The sequence below is a fragment of the Salvelinus fontinalis genome, chromosome 10 (genome assembly GCF_029448725.1).
Source record: "Salvelinus fontinalis isolate EN_2023a chromosome 10, ASM2944872v1, whole genome shotgun sequence".
Classification (NCBI taxonomy): domain Eukaryota; kingdom Metazoa; phylum Chordata; class Actinopteri; order Salmoniformes; family Salmonidae; genus Salvelinus; species Salvelinus fontinalis.
Window position 1 is genome coordinate 31,990,275 of NC_074674.1, and position 18,823 is coordinate 32,009,097.

The 18,823-nt window shown below is 42.4% G+C and overlaps 1 protein-coding gene and 2 pseudogenes across 1 annotated transcript; 2 read left to right on the plus strand and 1 right to left on the minus strand.

Moving 5' to 3' along the window:
• Positions 1 to 66: 66 nt before the first annotated feature.
• LOC129864036 (germ cell-less protein-like 1) lies at positions 67 to 6,846 on the plus strand (annotated as a pseudogene).
• A 3,090-nt stretch (positions 6,847 to 9,936) lies between these two features.
• LOC129864035 (protein FAM136A-like) lies at positions 9,937 to 12,071 on the minus strand. Its single transcript, XM_055936580.1, has 3 exons — positions 11,754 to 12,071; positions 11,412 to 11,552; positions 9,937 to 11,316 (listed from the first exon to the last, which is right to left on the minus strand). The coding sequence occupies exons 1-3, from the start codon at positions 11,838 to 11,840 to the stop codon at positions 11,128 to 11,130; spliced, it is 417 nt and encodes a 138-aa protein (XP_055792555.1). The 5' UTR covers positions 11,841 to 12,071; the 3' UTR covers positions 9,937 to 11,127.
• Positions 12,072 to 12,265: 194 nt separating this feature from the next.
• On the plus strand, positions 12,266 to 15,659 carry LOC129863279 (prenylcysteine oxidase 1-like; annotated as a pseudogene).
• The last annotated feature ends 3,164 nt before the right edge of the window (positions 15,660 to 18,823 follow it).

The following is an 18,823-nucleotide window of genomic DNA, read 5'->3' on the forward strand; positions in this document are numbered from 1 at the left end:
ATATGACTTTGTGGCTGTGTTAACTAGTGACGACTCCGTGCCCCGGTTTTTGTCCGCAACGATGGACAGTGAACGGGCAACAACGGTGAGGGAGGAGCGCCCTTCTCAAATCGAACAGTAATCTGCCCCGCTCGGTCATATTGTCAACAAGGCAGCATCGTTCAAAAACATCTCTTTAACATAAAATATACGTTTGAATTTTTCAAACTAGTTTTCATTGGAAAGGCAGATATAGCGTTTTTATATAAAGCAATCACTTTTGCATGTGAAAACACATAATCCTATTCATTACTCCATTACTCTAGCCTAGCCCTAAACTATGTCACTCGGTTTTTTTGTGTGCTGATTTAGCCGTGAGTTTTGAACGGGCACCTGCGTTGTAGATACATCAGGTACGTTTCTGTAATATAATACATTAGCAAGCTATTGTAATCATTATCTACCCGGTCACAGGCTATGGGTTTCTACTAGTTGTTGTGTGGGTGGCTGGCTAGTTTAGGTAGCTTTCTAGCTATCTACCACAGCAACTGTTGCAACCACAACAATGTAATGATAGGTTAGCTGAGCACAGTGCCTGAGGTTGTTAGGTTATTGTTGTCAGACCTGAGCACAGGACGTGTGTTCAGAATTCATGCTTTTGACATGTAGGAACAACTGTTACGCGAGAGTGTTCCAGGTCTGAACCTAAATAATAACTTGCAGAAATGGTTACTCAACAGCAAAAGTGACCTGCTATTGTATACCCCTGCACAATGAAGTTAATATAAATTACAATAGATCCATTAATTTCATGTTGCAGATGATTTTGTTTTGTGTGTAGTGTGCAGGGGAGAGATGGGCACCCAGGGCAGACGGTTACAGGCCTCGTCCCAGGATCCTGAGGAAGCAGTTGAGACTACATGTGCCAGTGGCAAGCATGGATGTGATTGCAGAAAGAGGAAACGGACTGCGACAGTGAGCCCGATGAGGAAGATGCCTTATTGGACACACCACGGAGGTGAGAAGAGTCACACACATCACACTGGAAATACACACAATTTCATAAACCAACAGACAGACACAGCAGGCCGGAGTAAGAGACAAACACACTTACAGAACAGGTGAGGTATTCACATTAGAGGTCGACCGATTAATCGGAATGGCCGATTAATTAGGGCCGTTTTCATAACAATCGGAAATCGGTCATTTTTACACCTTTATTTAACTAGGCAAGTCAGTTAAGAACACATTCTTATTTCCAATGACGGCCTAGGAACGGTGGGTTAACTGCCTTGTTCAGGGGCAGAACGACAGATTTTTACCTTGTCGGCTCAGGGATTCAATCTTGCAACCTTACGGTTAACTAGTCCAACGCTCTAACCACCTGCCTCACGAGGAGCCCGCCTGTTACGCGAATGCAGTAAGAAGCCAAGGTAAGTTGCTAGCTAGCATTAAACTTATCTTATAAAAAACAATCAATCAATCAATCATAATCACTAGTTATAACTACACATGGTTGATGATATTACTAGTTTATCTAGCGTGTCCTGCGTTGCATATAATCGATGCGGTGCGTATCGTTGCTCCAACGTGTACCTAACCATAAACATCAATGCCTTTCTTAAAATCAATACACAGAAGTATATATTTTTAAACCTGCATATTTAGCTAAAAGAAATCCAGGTTAGCAGGCAATATTAACCAGGTGAAATTGTGTCACTTCTCTTGCGTTCATTGCACGCAGAGTCAGTGTATATGCAACAGTTTGGGCCGCCTGGCTCATTACGAACTAATTTGCCAGAATTTTACGTAATTATGACATAACATTGAAGGTTGTGCAATGTAACAGGAATATTTACACTTATGGATGCCACCCGTTAGATAAAATACGGAATGGTTCCGTATTTCACTGAAAGAATAAACGTTTTGTTTTCGAGATGATAGTTTCCGGATTCTACCATATTAATGACCTAAGGCTCGTATTTCTGTGTGTTATTATGTTATAATTAAGTCTATGATTTGATAGAGCAGTCTGACTGAGCGATGGTAGGCACCAGCAGGCTCGTAAGCATTCATTCAAACAGCACTTTCGTGCGTTTTGCCAGCAGCTCTTCGCAATGCTTCAAGCATTGCGCTGTTTATGACTTCAAGCCTATCAACTCCCGAGATTAGGCTGGTGTAACCGATGTGAAATGGCTAGCTAGTTAGCGAGGTGCGCGCTAATAGCGTTTCAAACGTCACTCGCTCTGAGACTTGGAGTAGTTGTTCCCCTTGCTCTGCATGGGTAACGCTGCTTCGAGGGTGGCTGTTGTCGATGTGTTCCTGGTTCGAGCCCAGGTAGGGGCGAGGAGAGGGACGAAAGCTATACTGTTACACTGGCAATACTAAAGTGCCTATAAGAACATCCAATAGTCAAAGGTATATGAAATACAAATCGTATAGAGAGAAATAGTCCTATAATTCCTATAATAACTACAACCTAAAACTTCTTACCTGGGAATATTGAAGACTCATGTTAAAAGGAACCACCAGCTTTCATATGTTCTCATGTTCTGAGCAAGGAACTTAAACGTTAGCTTTTTTACATGGCACATATTGCACTTTTACTTTCTTCTCCAACACTTTGTTTTTGCATTATTTAAACCAAATTGAACATGTTTCATTATTTATTTGAGGCTAAATAGATTTTATTGATGTATTATATTAAGTTCAAATAAGTGTTCATTCAGTATTGTTGTAATTGTCATTATTACAAATAAATTTAAAAAATCGTCCGATTAATCGGTATCGGCTTTTTTGGTCCTCCGATAATCGATATCGGCGTTGAAAAATCATAATCGGTCGACCTCTAATTCACATATCTTTCATGTCTTTCATATGGCCAGCCTGTTTCTAACCTTGGCCTGCGTTGTTCTGGTTTGTTTTGGAACTGTAACAGGAAGAAGCTGAAAAGCACATCTAAGTACATCTATCAGACCTTGTTCCTGAACGGGGAGAACAGTGACATCCGCATCTGTGCCCTGGGGCAGGAGTGGAACCTGCACAAAGTGTACCTGTGCCAGGTTAGTGCTACACACTTTATTAGGCCGTCATTGTAAATAAGAATCTGTTATTAACTGACTTGCCTAGTTAAATAAAGGTTAAATAAAAAGGATCTACAATGCCTGTGACTCATCCCCTTCCCCCATGATGTTCTTATTTATGTAGTCAGGGTATTTCTCCAGTATGTTCAGTGGCTCCTGGAAGGAGTCCAACATGATGGTCATTCCGTTAGAGATCCCAGACCAGAACATTGACACAGAGGGTGAGGACTTCGGTCACTGCCAGGAATAAAACACTACAAATTGCTTTGTTTATGTCACTGAACTCCTTTTTTGCAGTTACTATACACATTTATCTTGATTTTCTCTGTGTGTGTGTGTGTGTGTGTGTGTGTGTGTGTGTGTGTGTGTGTGTGTGTGTGTGTGTGTGTGTGTGTGTGTGTGTGTGTGTGTGTGTGTGTGTGTGTGTGTGTGTGGCTCTGCAGGTAGTGTTTGGATCTCTGTACCGGGATGATGTTCTGATCAAGCCCAGCAGGGTCGTCAGTATCCTAGCAGCAGCTTGTATGCTCCAACTGGTCAGTAGATTATCATCATATCACACTACAGGATCTTTACATGGAATGGTGATATGTGTGAGTTGGAAATTGAACTTGCTGGAATGTAATTTACTGAACGAGAATAGATGATCAAAGGCCATAATATGCCATGCCCTGTGTGTCTTTGCAGGATGGTCTGATCCAGCAGTGTGGTGAGACCATGAAGGAGAACGTTGGTGTCAAGACTGTGTGTGTCTACTACTCATTTGTCAGCATCTATGGCCTTGACTCTGTCATGAAGAAGTAAGCCCCATCATTACATTCCTATTGAGTAATATTAGTTAATCGAATAATACAGTTGATCTTGTTCTTAACACTCTTAATGCATATGCTTGTGTGTCTCCTGCAGGTGTCTGGAATGGCTCCTCAATAACGTCATGACCCATCAAAATGTTGACCTTATGAAGGAGCTGGGGTGTGTATCTTCAATGTTTTCCTATTTTTCCATAGGACTTATACATACTCATAATAGTCTACGTGTTGTGTGGTCAGTGTTTGTGTCAGTGATAAGTGTGTGTTTCTGTGCTGTATTTGCAGAGTGGATGTGATCGAACTGCTGATCCAGTCGTCTGACCTATTCGTCATGCAGGTGGAGATGGACATCTACACCGCTCTGAAAAAGGTACTACTGTAGCCTTTGGGACTGTTTCTAAAGGCTGTTTTTGTAGACCGTTGATTTATCTCCCCCTTCCCCATCCCTTCTCTCTCATTCATACTCTCTTTTTGTAACTCTCTCTCTCCTCAGTGGATGTTCCTGCAGCTCAATCCATCCTGGGACGGTCCCATCAAGCAGCTGCTGGCTGATGCCGACGCCTGGCTTTGCAAACGCAGGACTGGTACATTCTGTTCCACAGGGCATGTCCACAGCTAGCTACACACCTATCTGAACACAGGGCTGTAGAATATACACACAGACACTGACTGACCAGTCTTTTCTAATGGCTCTTATGTGCATGCTGTTGCAGAGATGGGAGAGGAGGAGCCCTTCTTAAAATCAGAGGACGGCGCCCCTTTTACTCCTGTCTTCAGACATGTGCGCCTTCAGTACATCATCAATGACTTGGCTTCCGCACACATCCTGGAGAGAGACAATATTCTCCCACCCGGTAAGGGTGAAGATTTGGATAGTGATTTATGTTTCACATTCACTTGTGACAGTTTTAGTAGTCATTTTTTATTTCCTCTGTAAAACTCCTCATACCAGAGTGGCTGACCTCTGTGTACAAGAGCCAGTGGTTTGCCATGCTACGGACGGAGCACGACAATGACAATGGGTGAGAACTGGAGCTCCAAACCAGCAACATCACTCCATGACAACATTCATTCTGTGATTTTCAGTGACTGAAAATATATTTCCGCGTGTATAGTAAGGCGTGTGTCTGTAGCCCACAGGATGCCAACAAGGAGGAGTTTGAGTCAAGTAGTATGCGATGTGGCAGGAAACTGACCAAAGATGGTGATGTGAGTCAGACTATTAGTCTCTGTGTAATAAGGACATCAATCACACTATAAGAACTTCAAACAAAATGTTTTAACTTTATATTCTCAGTACTATTGGCGTTGGACAGGCTTCAACTTTGGCTTTGACCTGCTGGTGACCTTCACCAACCGCTTCATAGTGTTCAAGAGGAATACACTGAGCCAGCCATGTGGGGGAGCTGTGAGTATGCAGCCTCGGAGGCATCTAGCATACCGGTTAGTGTTCCAATCTGCTGACACGACCTAGGCTGTGGTCAGCACAACACACATAGCTACAGATTTCAAATGTTGGCATTGCATTGTGTGTGGAGTAGTAATGATATAATTATGTTCTGTATAACTGCCATTTCATTTACCTGTGTTCTACCAGGCCTGACTAGCCCCTCACATCTCACTCAATGTTTCTCCCTCTCTCTGTTCAGGTTACGCCTGGCCTCCTTTGATAACAGTGGTAAGCTGGTGTGTAGTCGATCCACTGGTTACCAGCTACTCACCCTGGAGAAAGACCAGGTCAGTCCAGGCCCACAGTATCCGGTCTGGAGCGTGAAGTCACAAGCTCTGCCGGTCGGCTACTGCGTAGCAACTCAGCGGTGCCAAAAGCCCTGGTCTGCTTTAGAAAGCTTTTGTAAATTACGATCACCAGAACTGTCATTTTGGGCTCTAAAATTGGTTTATTATGATCAAGTTCAATCCCCACTGTGAATTCTTTTAAAGTTTGCTGCAAATCGAGATATTTAATTAAATGGTAATCCATTGCCTACTACATTTGTCGTGCTGACAAATGTAGTGGGCTCCATAGACATTAAGGTTGACTCTCAGGCATGATAAAAACTACCACATCGACCATGATCCTTTGCTAGTTACGGCCATTTTCACCATGATCCTTAGCAATTGTATTTTTTGGGGGGGTGCCATTCAGCCTCATTCAGCAATATGGCGCGTTTCGAATACTTCCGGCTTCATTACGCCATCAGGAGTTTTCCATAGGAAACCGTGGAATGACGTCAGCGCTATCACTATCTACTGGTTTTAATGTCTATTGGTCAGTCAGACCACACGTAATCCACATGTTCTGAAACTTTCCTCCCCTCTTGAAATTAACACGTCACTATATAAGTATTGCCTGAATTGGACCATATAACTATTGCTGTACTCCCCCTGTGCTCCCCCTATTTCTTATTCTCTCTTTTTATTTTCTTCCTACCAGGAGTATGTGGGGATGAACCTGGACAGTCGGCTGTTGTCCTTCCCCCTCTACGTGTGCTGTAACTTCCAGTACACATCCCCTCATATGAACCGCTGTCCTGATTCCCCTGAACCAGAGAGCAGCGCCCGCAGTGTATTCTGATGCCAGCTCCACACCCTCAGCCCAGTTCCCTTACCACTTTATAATATAGGCTAATAATCCTATCCTTGCCCCACACCCGCATCTTCCATGGACCCTCTCTGACATCCTAGCCTCAAGCTGTGGCCCACAGCTTCTACCCCCCCAAACACAACCCTGGCATCTGTATGCTCTATAGCTCACTCTAGTATGTTTTGGGATACGTTGTTAGTTTAAAAAATATATTTTTAATTCTTCATCTTTTTATAACATATTCATTATTTTTTTATAACATTGATTTTTTTATTTTTTATTCCTTTAACATGTCTTTTTTGTATTATTTAACTTTTTTTTAAAGAAAAAGTGAAGGAGAAAAAAACGTAACCTGCCAATAAATATTCCACACCAGTGGGCTGTGGTGTTATCAGCAGTGTGTGACCTTCTCATGTCTCTCACAGGAAATTATCTGTTACTATTTCTGTACATCCATTACTATCCTATAATTACAGTATTGCTAATTAATTAAGAGTAAGTCGGCCACAATAGTAGTGTCCAAATTAGGTTTGAATTTAAAATACCCACGGCTGAAAAATTGTGCTGTTTTTGCTAGTGGAAATACATTTTAAAACTTGGTACGGATAGCCCTCCTACGTATTTCCCACTTAACAAACTTGCAAAGGGGGGAAAGATGTAGGACTATCCGTACCAAACTTTAAGTTGTATTTACAGGCACTAGCATTTTGTCCCATCCTAAATTGGTTTAGACATGAGTCTTCCGCCCCCTGGCTGAGTATAAAGATAAAAAATTGTGTCTCCTATTGTCCTGGAAAAGGTGGTCTTTACTGATACAGCCCTTAAACAATGTAAACTACGCTTTGGTCCTATTATTGCTCACACAATTTCTATTTGGTGCAAAATTTGAGGAAAACATTTTGGAATCAAAATGACATGCCCATACTCTCAAATTTCACAAAAATGCCTTGCGATCTGGAGGGCAGCCATTTGCATCCCCCATTGGTCCAAATGTGGAATCTATAGCCTTGCTGATATTATGGACAGTAATGGATTGAGAACATTCCACGATTTGAAAGATAACATTACCAGGCAACTTATTTTCCTATATTTAAAACTTTGGTCAGCTATGTTGGCCTATAGAGGCCCTTGGGGAAACTCAGCTACCAAACCATCCAATGATGGGATTTACAAATTATCTGGGCTCCCGAAAGGACTGATCTCTATAATATAAACTCAGCAACAACAAAAAATAACGTCCTCTCACTGTCAACTGTATTTATTTTCAGCAAACTTAACGTGCAAATATTTGTATGAACATAAGATTCAACTGCGACATAAACTGAATAAGTTCCACAGACGTGTAACTAACAGAAATGGAATAATGTGTCCCTGAACAAAGGGGGGGGGGGTCAAAATCAAAAGTAACAGTCAATGCAGCTGGTGGCCACACCAGATACTAAGTACTGCAGTGCATCTCCCATGGACTGCACCATATTTGCCAGTTCTTGCTGTGAGATGTTACCCCACTCTTCCACAAAGGCACCTGCAAGTTCCCGGACATTTCTGGTGGGAATGGCCCAAGCCCTCTACCTCCGATCCAACAGGTCCCAGACGTGCTCAATGGGATTGAGATCTGAGCTCTTCACTGGCCATGGCAGAACACTGACATTCCTGTCTTGCAGGAAATCACACACAGAACGAGCAGTATGGCTGGTGGCATTGCCATGCTGGAGGGTCATGTCAGGATGAACCTGCAGGAAGGGTACCACATGAGGGAGGAGGATGTCGTACCTGTAACGCACAGCGTTGAGATTGCCTGCAATGACAACAAGCTCAGTCCTGCTCAGTCCTGTCCAGATCCTGCTCCAGAGTACAGGCCTCGGTGTAACGCTCATTCCTTCGACGATTAACGCGAATCCGACCATCACCCATGGTGAGACAAAACCGCGACTCGTCAGTGAAGAGCACTTTTTACCAGTCCTGTCTGGTCCAGCGACAGTGGGTTTGTGCCCATAGGCGACGTTGTTGCCGGTGAGGACCTGCGTTACAGCAGGCCTACAAGCCCTCAGTCCAGCCTCTCTCAGCCTATTGCGGACAGTCTGAGCACTGATGGAGGGATTGTGCGTTCCTGGTATAACTCTGGCAGTTGTTGTTGCCATCCTGTACCTGTCCCGCAGGTGTGTTGTTCGGATGTATCGATCCTGTGCAGGTGTGGTTACACGTAGTCTGCCACTGCGAGGACGATCAGCTGTCCGTCCTGTCTCCCTGTAGCGCTGTATTAGGCATCTCACAGTACGGACATTGCAATTTATTGCCCTGGCCACATATGCAGTCCTCATGCCTCCTTGCAGCATGCCTAAGGCATGTTCACGCAGATGAGCAGGGACCCTGGGCATCTTTCTTTTGGTGTTTTTCAGAGTCTCCATGCTCTAGACACTACGCTGACAGACACAGCAAACCTTTTTGCCACAGCTCGCATTGATGTGCCATCCTGGATGAACTACACTACCTGAGCCACTTGTGTGGGTTGTAGACTCCGTCTCATGCTACCACTAGAGTGAGAGCACGGCCAGCATTCAAAAGTGACCAAAACATCAGCCAGGAAGCACAGGAACTGAGAAGTGGTGTGTGGTCACCACCTGCAGAACCGAACCATTTGCCCACTATTGACATTCTCTCAACCATGAGGAAGGAATTTCCAACAGTCTTGAAGGAGTTCCCACATATGCTGAGCAATTGTTGGCTGCTTTTCCTTCACTCTGCGGTCCAACTCATCCCAATTGGGTTGAGGTAGGGTGATTGTGGAGGCCAGGTTATCTGATGCAGCACTCCATCACTCTCCTTCTTGGTCAAATAGCCCTTACACCTCCTTGAGGTGCGTTGGGTCATTGTCCTGTTGAAAAACAAATTATAGTCCCACTAAGTACAAACCAGATGGGATGGCGTATCACTGCAGAATGCTGTGGTAGCCATGCTGGTGAAGTACGCCTTGAATTCTAAATAATTCACAACACCATCACTCTTCCTCCTCCGTACTTCACTGTGGGAACCACACATGCGGAGATCATCCGTTCACCTACTCTACGTCTCACAAAGACAGCGGTTTGAACCAAAAATCGCAAATTTGGACTCATCAGACCAAAGGACAGATTTCCACCGGTCTAATGTCCATTGCTTGTGTTTCTTGGACCAAGCAAGTCTCTTCTTCTCATTGGTGTCATTTAATAGTGGTTTCTTGCAGCAATTCGAACAGTTGATGTTGAGATGTGTCTTTTGACTGGTACTGTATATATATATATTTTTTTATATATTGTATTTTACATTGTTTGCTTTCAGGCCCACAGGAAGGGGATGGTTGGGGAGGGTGAATGTAAAAGCATCCTCAGTTGATAAGCAAACTTGGATGTTTAGTGGGGTAGAAGGGGCAATTTTTTTTTCAAACCCTAGGTTTAATCTCAATTTGAGATATAATTGTAATAAACAGCCATAATATATTGTAAAGTGTGTTTGACAAATATATTTATTTTGGCATAGCAGTATTGTAATGATCTACAGTGAATGCTTACCTTTACACTTGTCTACTTTTTAACCAGGCAAGTCAGTTAAGAACAAATTCTTATTTACAATGACGGCCTAGGAACAGTGGGTTAACTGCCTTGTTCAGGGGCAGAACAACAGATTTTTACCTCGTCAGCTCGGGGATTCAATGCTCCAACCTTTCAGTTACTGGCCCAATGCTCTAACCACTAGGCTACTTGTCTTTGCAGTCATTCATGATATGCTGTAAGCCTCACAGATATACTATCAATTTTTTTTTTACCATTGGTGTCTGTGTCATACATTTGTACATTATACAGAGATTATTCCACCATGATTATCATTATTAAAACCTGCATTTTCAAAAGCTGGATGTTAATAAGGTGTGTGTGGTGCATTACTATCAAGTTCAACTCTAGTGAAAAAGTTCTGATGAATTGCCAGAAGACACAGCTAGATAAAGGAAAATTCAGGCTAAAAGGCAATACAAATGCAATTCCATCCTTTTTTACCATCTGCTTTCATTTTTATATAAAAACTGATATAGTGATGAGGGAAAGAATCACAGAACATGCATGGTTCCCACAAAACAAACAGCACAGAGATCATGCTAGAGGAGAGAGGAACAGGTTACAAATATTTAGAGCACTGAGGCAGAATAAAGACTACAATCATACAACAGCTAGGCTATCAGGACATGTAATAAATACCCTTACACACAGTTCACAGACACCGGTATTTTTTTATGTTAGACAGTTCTGTAATGGCACAGGTCTGCTGAGTAAGTTCAGCTGGCCTGTCTGGTCTGTAGGTTCAACCAATAAACAGTAAGTGCTACAAAGAAACAGTGTCCATTTGCAGGGGATGTGTAGTTTCTTCTGACTCTGAGCTGAGGTATATCCCCCACCCTCCCCGACAGCATGGACTCGTATTAACCTTTTACCAGGACCCAAATCTCATTCCTGCAAGCTGTCCCTTTCCCTCACTGAGGTATTGGATCTGCCATTTATAACTCCCTCTTTTACACTGTGATAATAACAAGCCATCTTTGAGTCTGCTGTTTATACTTCCTCTGTGTTATTTGAGTCAGATGACCGTCACTGTAGTATAGAGGCCAACCTGTCTCATGCATCTGAAGTAAGCTATTCCCTCCTCCTCACTGTGGAATAGAGTCCAGGTTCTCTTTGAGTCTGTGCGTCATGCTGGGGATCAGGTTGATGTGGTCGTCCACACAGCTGCCCACGCAGTTCTCCATCATGGCCCGCACGGCTGGCTCCTTGGCACCAGAGTCAAACAGGTCCCTGGCCTTGTCATTGCAATGCATGGTGCACCTGGTCAGCCGGTCCTGGGCATGAGGGAGACAGAATGTTAATCACAATCAATCACTACAAATTCTATGCATCTATTTTCTCATCATAATCAACACCACATGAAACTCACCTGAAATTTCTCTAGTTCATTGGTCACTAGTCCTTGAGCCTGCGCCAGAGGAGCGTGGCAGCGTTCAATACAAGTGTGCACCTGCGACATGGAGTCTGTGGAGCGCTCACAGCACTCTGCACTGCACTTGAACATGAGTCCCTGGATACATTCACAAGAAAGATTTGAACTGTGCATCTGATATAAGTCTAAGTGTTGAAAATAAAAGTTGGCAAATGATATATGCCTGGAGAAAGAGGGTGATTTGTAAAACCGAAGTTTGTAGATAATGCACTGCACAATATACTGGATTTCATTGTATGTATTGGACATAGCTGAAATTGCATTTCCATAACCACTTACTTGCATCTTGCGGATGTGGTCCCGTTCTAAACTTTGAACCATATCCTCTATGGTTTTCTGTACACGAGCTTGATGCTCCTCTGCCATTTCAAACGTTGCTTTCAGTAGCGTGGGTATTCAAACGGAATTCTAACTGTTAGAAGATACGGTTTGGCTACGTTGCAAAGCTAAATAACAGCCACACCAATGACATACAGTATGCTATTGCAAGATTCGCAAGCCTTGTTACATTACCGTTTCAAACTGTAGGTCACCTCCGTGAAACCATGCCTCTTCGTTCTGGTGGTAAATACATCACATCCGCTCTAGCTTCCGGCATTATCTTGGTCATTTCCGGTTCCAAATAAGGTCGCGATGTGACCGAAGCAGAGTTAGTTATAGATGTCTTTTACCGAAATCCCCACCTAGTTTGAAGTCCTAACTTTAAACTTTTACAACACTATGCTTATTCTATATATTTTTCTCAACGACTTTGACTAAATTACTAGTTAGATGAGTAATTAAATAGCATGATGCGATTTAAAGATCCTCTGTAAACTCGTAGTAAAACTTAATCGTGAACTCCTTGAGAAGTCTTTTCCTCTACTGACTTTTGAAATGGTGAGCAGTGCACACGTATCAGTCCTTTCTAATTGTTTGATTTTAGCCAACTAAGTGGGGGTGATATCATAGATGTTTTTAAAATATCACACATTTTCATTTTTTTTGCCAATAACCATGAAAGACTGCTCCTCAAAATATAAACTGTGTGCTGCCCTTTGACCCCAGACAGAGAGATTGAAATACTTGATAGACCTACTACCCATGTCACCACCAGCAGCAGGCTATGCTATCTGTCCTAAATTGACTCAGCAATTCACACAATCGTATTAAAGTGACAAGTTTCTGACTACTGATCAGTTGTGAATGTAGCCTATGTTATTTTTGTCATTGAATGATGATTTCTTTACTCTCTACTCAGATGTCATTGCTTGGAAATAATTGAAAGGACATGATGATTTCGAAAACCATGTAATCAGGGCACTCCTGTTCTTGAGACTAGCGTCAGCTTCAGAACTCAGAAATCCACCCAAGACGATAGGTAAACCAATCCTAGTCCAGACTCCACATTCCATTTTCTTTTTCAATGGCATCCAGTGAGGGGGGTTCAAAAACAACCATTAACTTAGTTCCATTGGTCCAGAGAGTATTTCTATTTCAGAGAACACATATTTATGACACATTTTTTCACTTGTGAATTGTACATTTCACTCCCCTTGGACTTTGAATGACATTGTAGAGCTGTGGTTGGAGCGGGCATCGGTGGCACTGCAACAGCTTACTTCGTAAGACAGGAGTTTGGGGCAGTGGTGAAGTTCGACGTGTTTGAGCCAGGCACTGTGGGGGGGAACCCAGAACATCGGGGGCTATGAGTACGAGACGGGGGCGCAGTTCTCCACCCCCTAAACCTGCACATGAAGTACTTCCTTGAAAAACTAGGTGAGACATGTTAGCCTATCAGAAATACACTTGTTTGTTCCTGAAAGAGTGCTGTACACATGCACAGATGGACTAATATGACACCCATCGATATTTCTCCCCTGTTTATCTCAGGTCTTTCCCAGAGATGGGATGTCCCATGGAAAGGAGCTTACCTTTGAAGAGAGTGACTGGTTTATTGTGAACTTCCTGCTTCAGCGGTACAGGTTCAACTTCCTGCGGATGCAGATGTGGGTGGAAAGTGTTCTGGACAAGTTCATGAGGTGAGACTTTAGTTTCTGCTACCTGTTTATTTATAGCACGGCAGTCATAACCTTTATTATGAAATAAACATGTTATTAATGAGAGAATGCTAATTGTAGGTATGTGATGTTTTGATTCTTGTTTTTACAGAATCTACCAGCAGTTCAGCTACTCCTTCACGAGTGTTGAGAAGCTTCCTGCATGCAATGGGTGGTGACGGTTTCCTCACACTAGCCAATCAGATGCTGGAGGAGGCCATGTCGGGGAAGGACTTTTCTCAGAGCTTCCTCAACGACGTCGTGGCACCTGTGAAATATGGCCAAAGTGTCCGCATCAGTGTTTTTTTGGGTGCGTTCTTAACAAAAGACTTAAGTGCGATAAGTGGTTTCGAGTGCTCTTATGTGGCCATCCAATGAAAACTAGTGACAGGAAGTTCGGCCCTTTTTACTGACTCGAGTTCTTTCAAATTGTTGAGTCAAAAGAACGACTCATTTAGTTAATTTGATTCAGTATTGCCCAGAACACGCAGGACCTTCCTGAGACAATCATGATTCTACAAGCCTTGTTCACCATAGCATGGGTTTATTGGAGCTGCCATTTTGGCCTGAGACTTATGAAAGTGTGCTTCTAACAATGTAGCCTACATTTGTGATTGCTAGCCATACACATACAATATTTATTGATACCTTTGAAATGAAGTCTATAGATGTGTCAGCAACCGGACTAGATTGTGAGACTCTTGGCGGAATGCAATTGCTTGACTGCCGCGAGGGATTAGTACAATATCGTTCGCTGCAGCCCCCCCAAACAATGATTTGTTCTCGAGTTCAAGCTTGTTGAGCAGAGAGGCAGTCTCTATGTTTGGTTCTACAAAGTTGTGTCCATCATAACATTCAATAATAAATTAATTGCAGTCATTCTTGCACCATGCAATCAATTATCAGTGTCTTTTTTCTTCTCTATGCTGCCTGCTGCATGATACATTTTCCTGTGCGCAATGATAGACAGTTGGTGGTCGGAGCACGTCTCTGGAGCCACTGAGTCGTGGGAGCACTTATTAATCCTGCTGTATTCATTGTAGCCAGCAGGCCAAACAAACAACTAAAATGAACGATGAGTCAGTAAAAAGAGTATTTCAGAAATAACTAATTGTTCACAAACTCACATCTCTATTGAAAACATAAGGGAACTGAACTAATCTTGCGAAATGTGTGGTGTGATGTCTCCAGAGGTGGTGTCTCTAGCAGGGGCAGACCCATGCCTGTGGGCAGTGGATGGAGGTAATAAGGTGTGCTCAGGACTCCTGTACCACAGCAAGGAAGCGCTCATCCCAGCACGAGTCACTGCTTTCTCTGTCAAGCTGCGAACATTTAAAGCATGTACACACTGTATATGCATATATATAAATGCCTCAAATAACTAACAGCACAGTTCATTGTAAAATAAATATGCAAATTGTCTCAAATCTGTTCTGTAGATGCTAAGGCTCTACTCGCTCTCCCTTTTACCACAGCCAGTCTTTAGGAGGTGAACTATGTTTGGGAATCTGGCTTCACCCATTCCCTGATTGACATAGTGATTGTGGCCACACCTCTCCACCAGGGAAAGCGTGCAGGCTTCACCTCTCCACCTTTGCAGGCTTCTTCCCTCCTATCCCCTCCCAGTACTCTGGGCACCTCCACCAGACTGTCACCACCCTGGTCCCCGGCCTCCTTAACGTGCCCTACCTGGGGACCTCTGAGAAGCCCTCTACCTTCAGTGTGTCAGACATTCTCACCACAGACTCCATCATCAACAGTCTGAGCTCCATTGACCCAGTGCACATCCCACCAGGCTACTCATGCCCGCCAGTCAATGAGAGCAAGGTGTGGAAGGTGTTTTCTCCTCCGCCTCTGTCCCAGGAGCAGCTCCAGGACATGTTCCTATCATCAGAGACGAAGTATCCCGCTCACAGTCCACCCCACGGCGGGACCTCTCCGTTCATCCTTCATGAACGCCTGTACTACCTGAACACTGTGGAGTGGGAAGCCAGCACCATGGAGATGAAGACCATCTCAGCCAGGAACTTAGCGCTGTTGGCACACCACCACGGGCAGGTTCGACCAGGAGGACCTGCACACGTCTGAGGGGAGAGCTATGAAGAGAGAGAGAGGGATAGCAGAGGCGGAGAAGAGTGAATCATGAGAGATGGCAATAATATAATTCTGATATATTCCACAGTAAAACACTCCTGTCAGGTGAATACTAGTCTGGGGTGTTCTGCCTCATTATGAATCTAACACTGAAGAAATCGTGATGTATTTTTTAATTGAAAAAGTTTACTTAAATAATATCAACTGCAACATTAGCGCACAATTTTCAGCAGATGATATTCTTGTACTGTACTGAATAGAATGATCACTGTGACAACAGCATAGGGAACTATGCTATACTACAGGGTAAAAGTAAAATGATTGAAAAGACAAGGTACTTGGGTTTTCAAATATATAGCTGCTTTAGATACTGCTAACTTTTAGAAATGAGTGTCAAATACATCTATATGTACCCTGTGACGAGTGAACCATCTAAACTAGTTTCTGTATGTCTTCCTGCTGTGTCTCAAGCGCTCTACCTCTGGTATAGTGTTGAAAAGGTTGTAAAGCAAATTGGTTGGTGAAATTTGTGATTTTGCAATTTAATTGGCCAACAGATAATTGGAGAAGTGTTGGTGTTATACAATGATGAAAACACCCATGAAGAACAAACCCCTGTACTTTTTCTAGTTTAAAATGTTTTCATTTTAGAAATGTAATTAAAGCAATTAACTGTATATTCGCATTGATCATTTGATGTCGTTTGAACATGTACTGTAGTGTATTTAGATATTTCAAAATTGTGCCTTTGAAATTACTAAGCAATGCTTTTTACATCTGGGAATCAGCCTTTCTACTTGCTTTCAGAAAATATTTAGTCTCTGTTTTTGGAATGTTTTTGTCATGTATGCGATGAGCAAATTGTGCCATAAAACGAGTCTTCCGTGGGGACCAAAGTGAAGTATAAGAACACAAAGTACATTTATTTTACTGTGAGTGACAAGTATTCTTCAGAAAATAATTGTCTTCTGTTCTGGGAGGTAAATTACACATTTCTCTGTCATTTGTCTAGAATTAGTTTGAGAATAACCATAGTTGGTTCAGCCTTTCTAATGCACTTTTAGAAGTTTTTAGGGTTTCTTTGTGATAATGTGTGATACTGTACAACCATAGTAGATAGTGCACTTTGTTAGAATACTTTTACAGCAAAGTCTCTAATGTTTAGACGTGTAAAAACAATATTTGATGGAAGAGGGAGAGTATTTTGAGACCAGTTGATTTGAATCCCCAAAGTTGGCACAGATCAAATGCAAGCGTTTGTAAACAATTTTGAAATTAGAATTTGTAATTGTGATATGTTTTATGCTCTATTTGACATGGTTTTCTATGGCTTCTCAGCTAAAATAAAATTACTTCAATTTTGTTTTGTTCATTTTAAATAATGGGAGACTTGAAATCACTGTTTCCAATCATAATAAAGAGCCAACACACTGAAGAGATGAATGTCATCTGTAATTATTCAATACATGCCCTGCCAGGCCCGAAGATGCAAATCGCCTCTTGTTTTTCAACAAACTGGACATTGAGAGCCCAAACCACATTTTTCTATTTGCAGATGAGGCCATTTGCTCTGTCACATTTGCAGTGCTAGGGAGTAGTTCCACTACATGTAATTCAACCAGTAATTTAACTAAATTCAAAGCTTCGTAGTGTTTTTATTAGTTAACAAAGCCGTGTAGCTTGCTACTACAACTACCCACTAAATCTCTGGCTGTCACACAGGTCGCACTAAACTGTTAACATCTGACTGCAGAGTTATGTGTTCATGCAGTCATGTTTCTTAACTTTGTATTATATTACATTTCAGATTAGACATGATAATTTGTCATGAGGTAGTTTTGATGTAGTGAGCTACTTTTTCAAAGTAACTTTAGTTTAACAAACTAGTATATTTTTATAAAGGGTAGCTTTGCTGTAGCTCAACTTCTTCAGTGTGAAGTAATTGGTAGCTTGGTAAACTATATTTTCAAAGTAGCTTTCCCAATACTGGACATTGGTCACTAAAAGCTGGGTCATATTGCTTGATAACACAGATGTGTCACTGTGAAAAAAAGTAGCATTGATACTGCGAGAGATGACAGGGGGATTCAAATGTCATACAGATATCCTTCACTTTCCCAAACAAATTAGAATAAAAACAGAATGCTCTGTACCAAAATTGACATCATCAGGTCTGTGTGCACAATGGATGAATTGTCTCACTGAGGTGGTCTGTATCCCACATCAGAACACAGCCTCAATGATACACAATAAAATACAAAAATGTTATTCCAGAAAGGAAATTAGATTTTCTTTTGACAACATGGAAAGACTGTCCCACAAACACCCCCCTTTCCAAACAAGCACCAGCACACCAAATAAAGGGGCACCTGACAGAAGAGCCGACAATGGGTGGCATTCACACCCTGAATAAAGACACGTCTGTGTTGTGGCCGGGATGTGCCACCCAGCTGTCCCTAGGTAGGGAGGGACAATGGTACCATAGCCGCCTGTCCATGCAAAGCATGTGATGAAAGGGAAAGTATAAATGGGCCAATACCGACAAAAACACAATACCCAGTTTGGACTGACACTATAACACCTTCTATAACCAACCACGGAACCAAGATGAGAGTCGGAGTGCCCATATTCCTCTTTTTGGCTGCAGCAGGATTCCATACTGGTATGAGAATTGTGTGGTCTATTTTCTCAATGTCATAATGTTTTAAACTTCTCCAATATATTCTTGTTTAAATATCAGTCAGCTGTGGCATTCGATGAAGCCCTGTACTGCTGAAACTAGTTGCAATGCTGTTTCATGATGTATTGTGCGATGGTAATGTAAATAAGGCCCTCAGCCTTTTTTATGCGATTGGCGTTCAATTGAATCCTTACATTTAATTGATAACATGGCCAGAGGGAAATGTGAGTTGGCTGGATATAATAGTAAAGAACAATAAGGCCCGCACACTCTTTAAGCTCCCAATTCAGCGCTTTCTTCGGTGGTGGGGGGGGGTTGGATATAATCACATCTATGTTGTGTTGGCTAATATAATAATCAAATTTGACATTAAATTGCTTCTGACATCCCCAGCTCTGACCGCATCCTTGGAATCGGCAGAAAAAGAAGACACATTTGGTGAGGAAGGTGAGAAAGACCATGATGGATGAAGATGATGATGTTGATGTTTTTGAGCGCAATGCCTCCCTGACAACTCATGAGATAAAATAAGATAA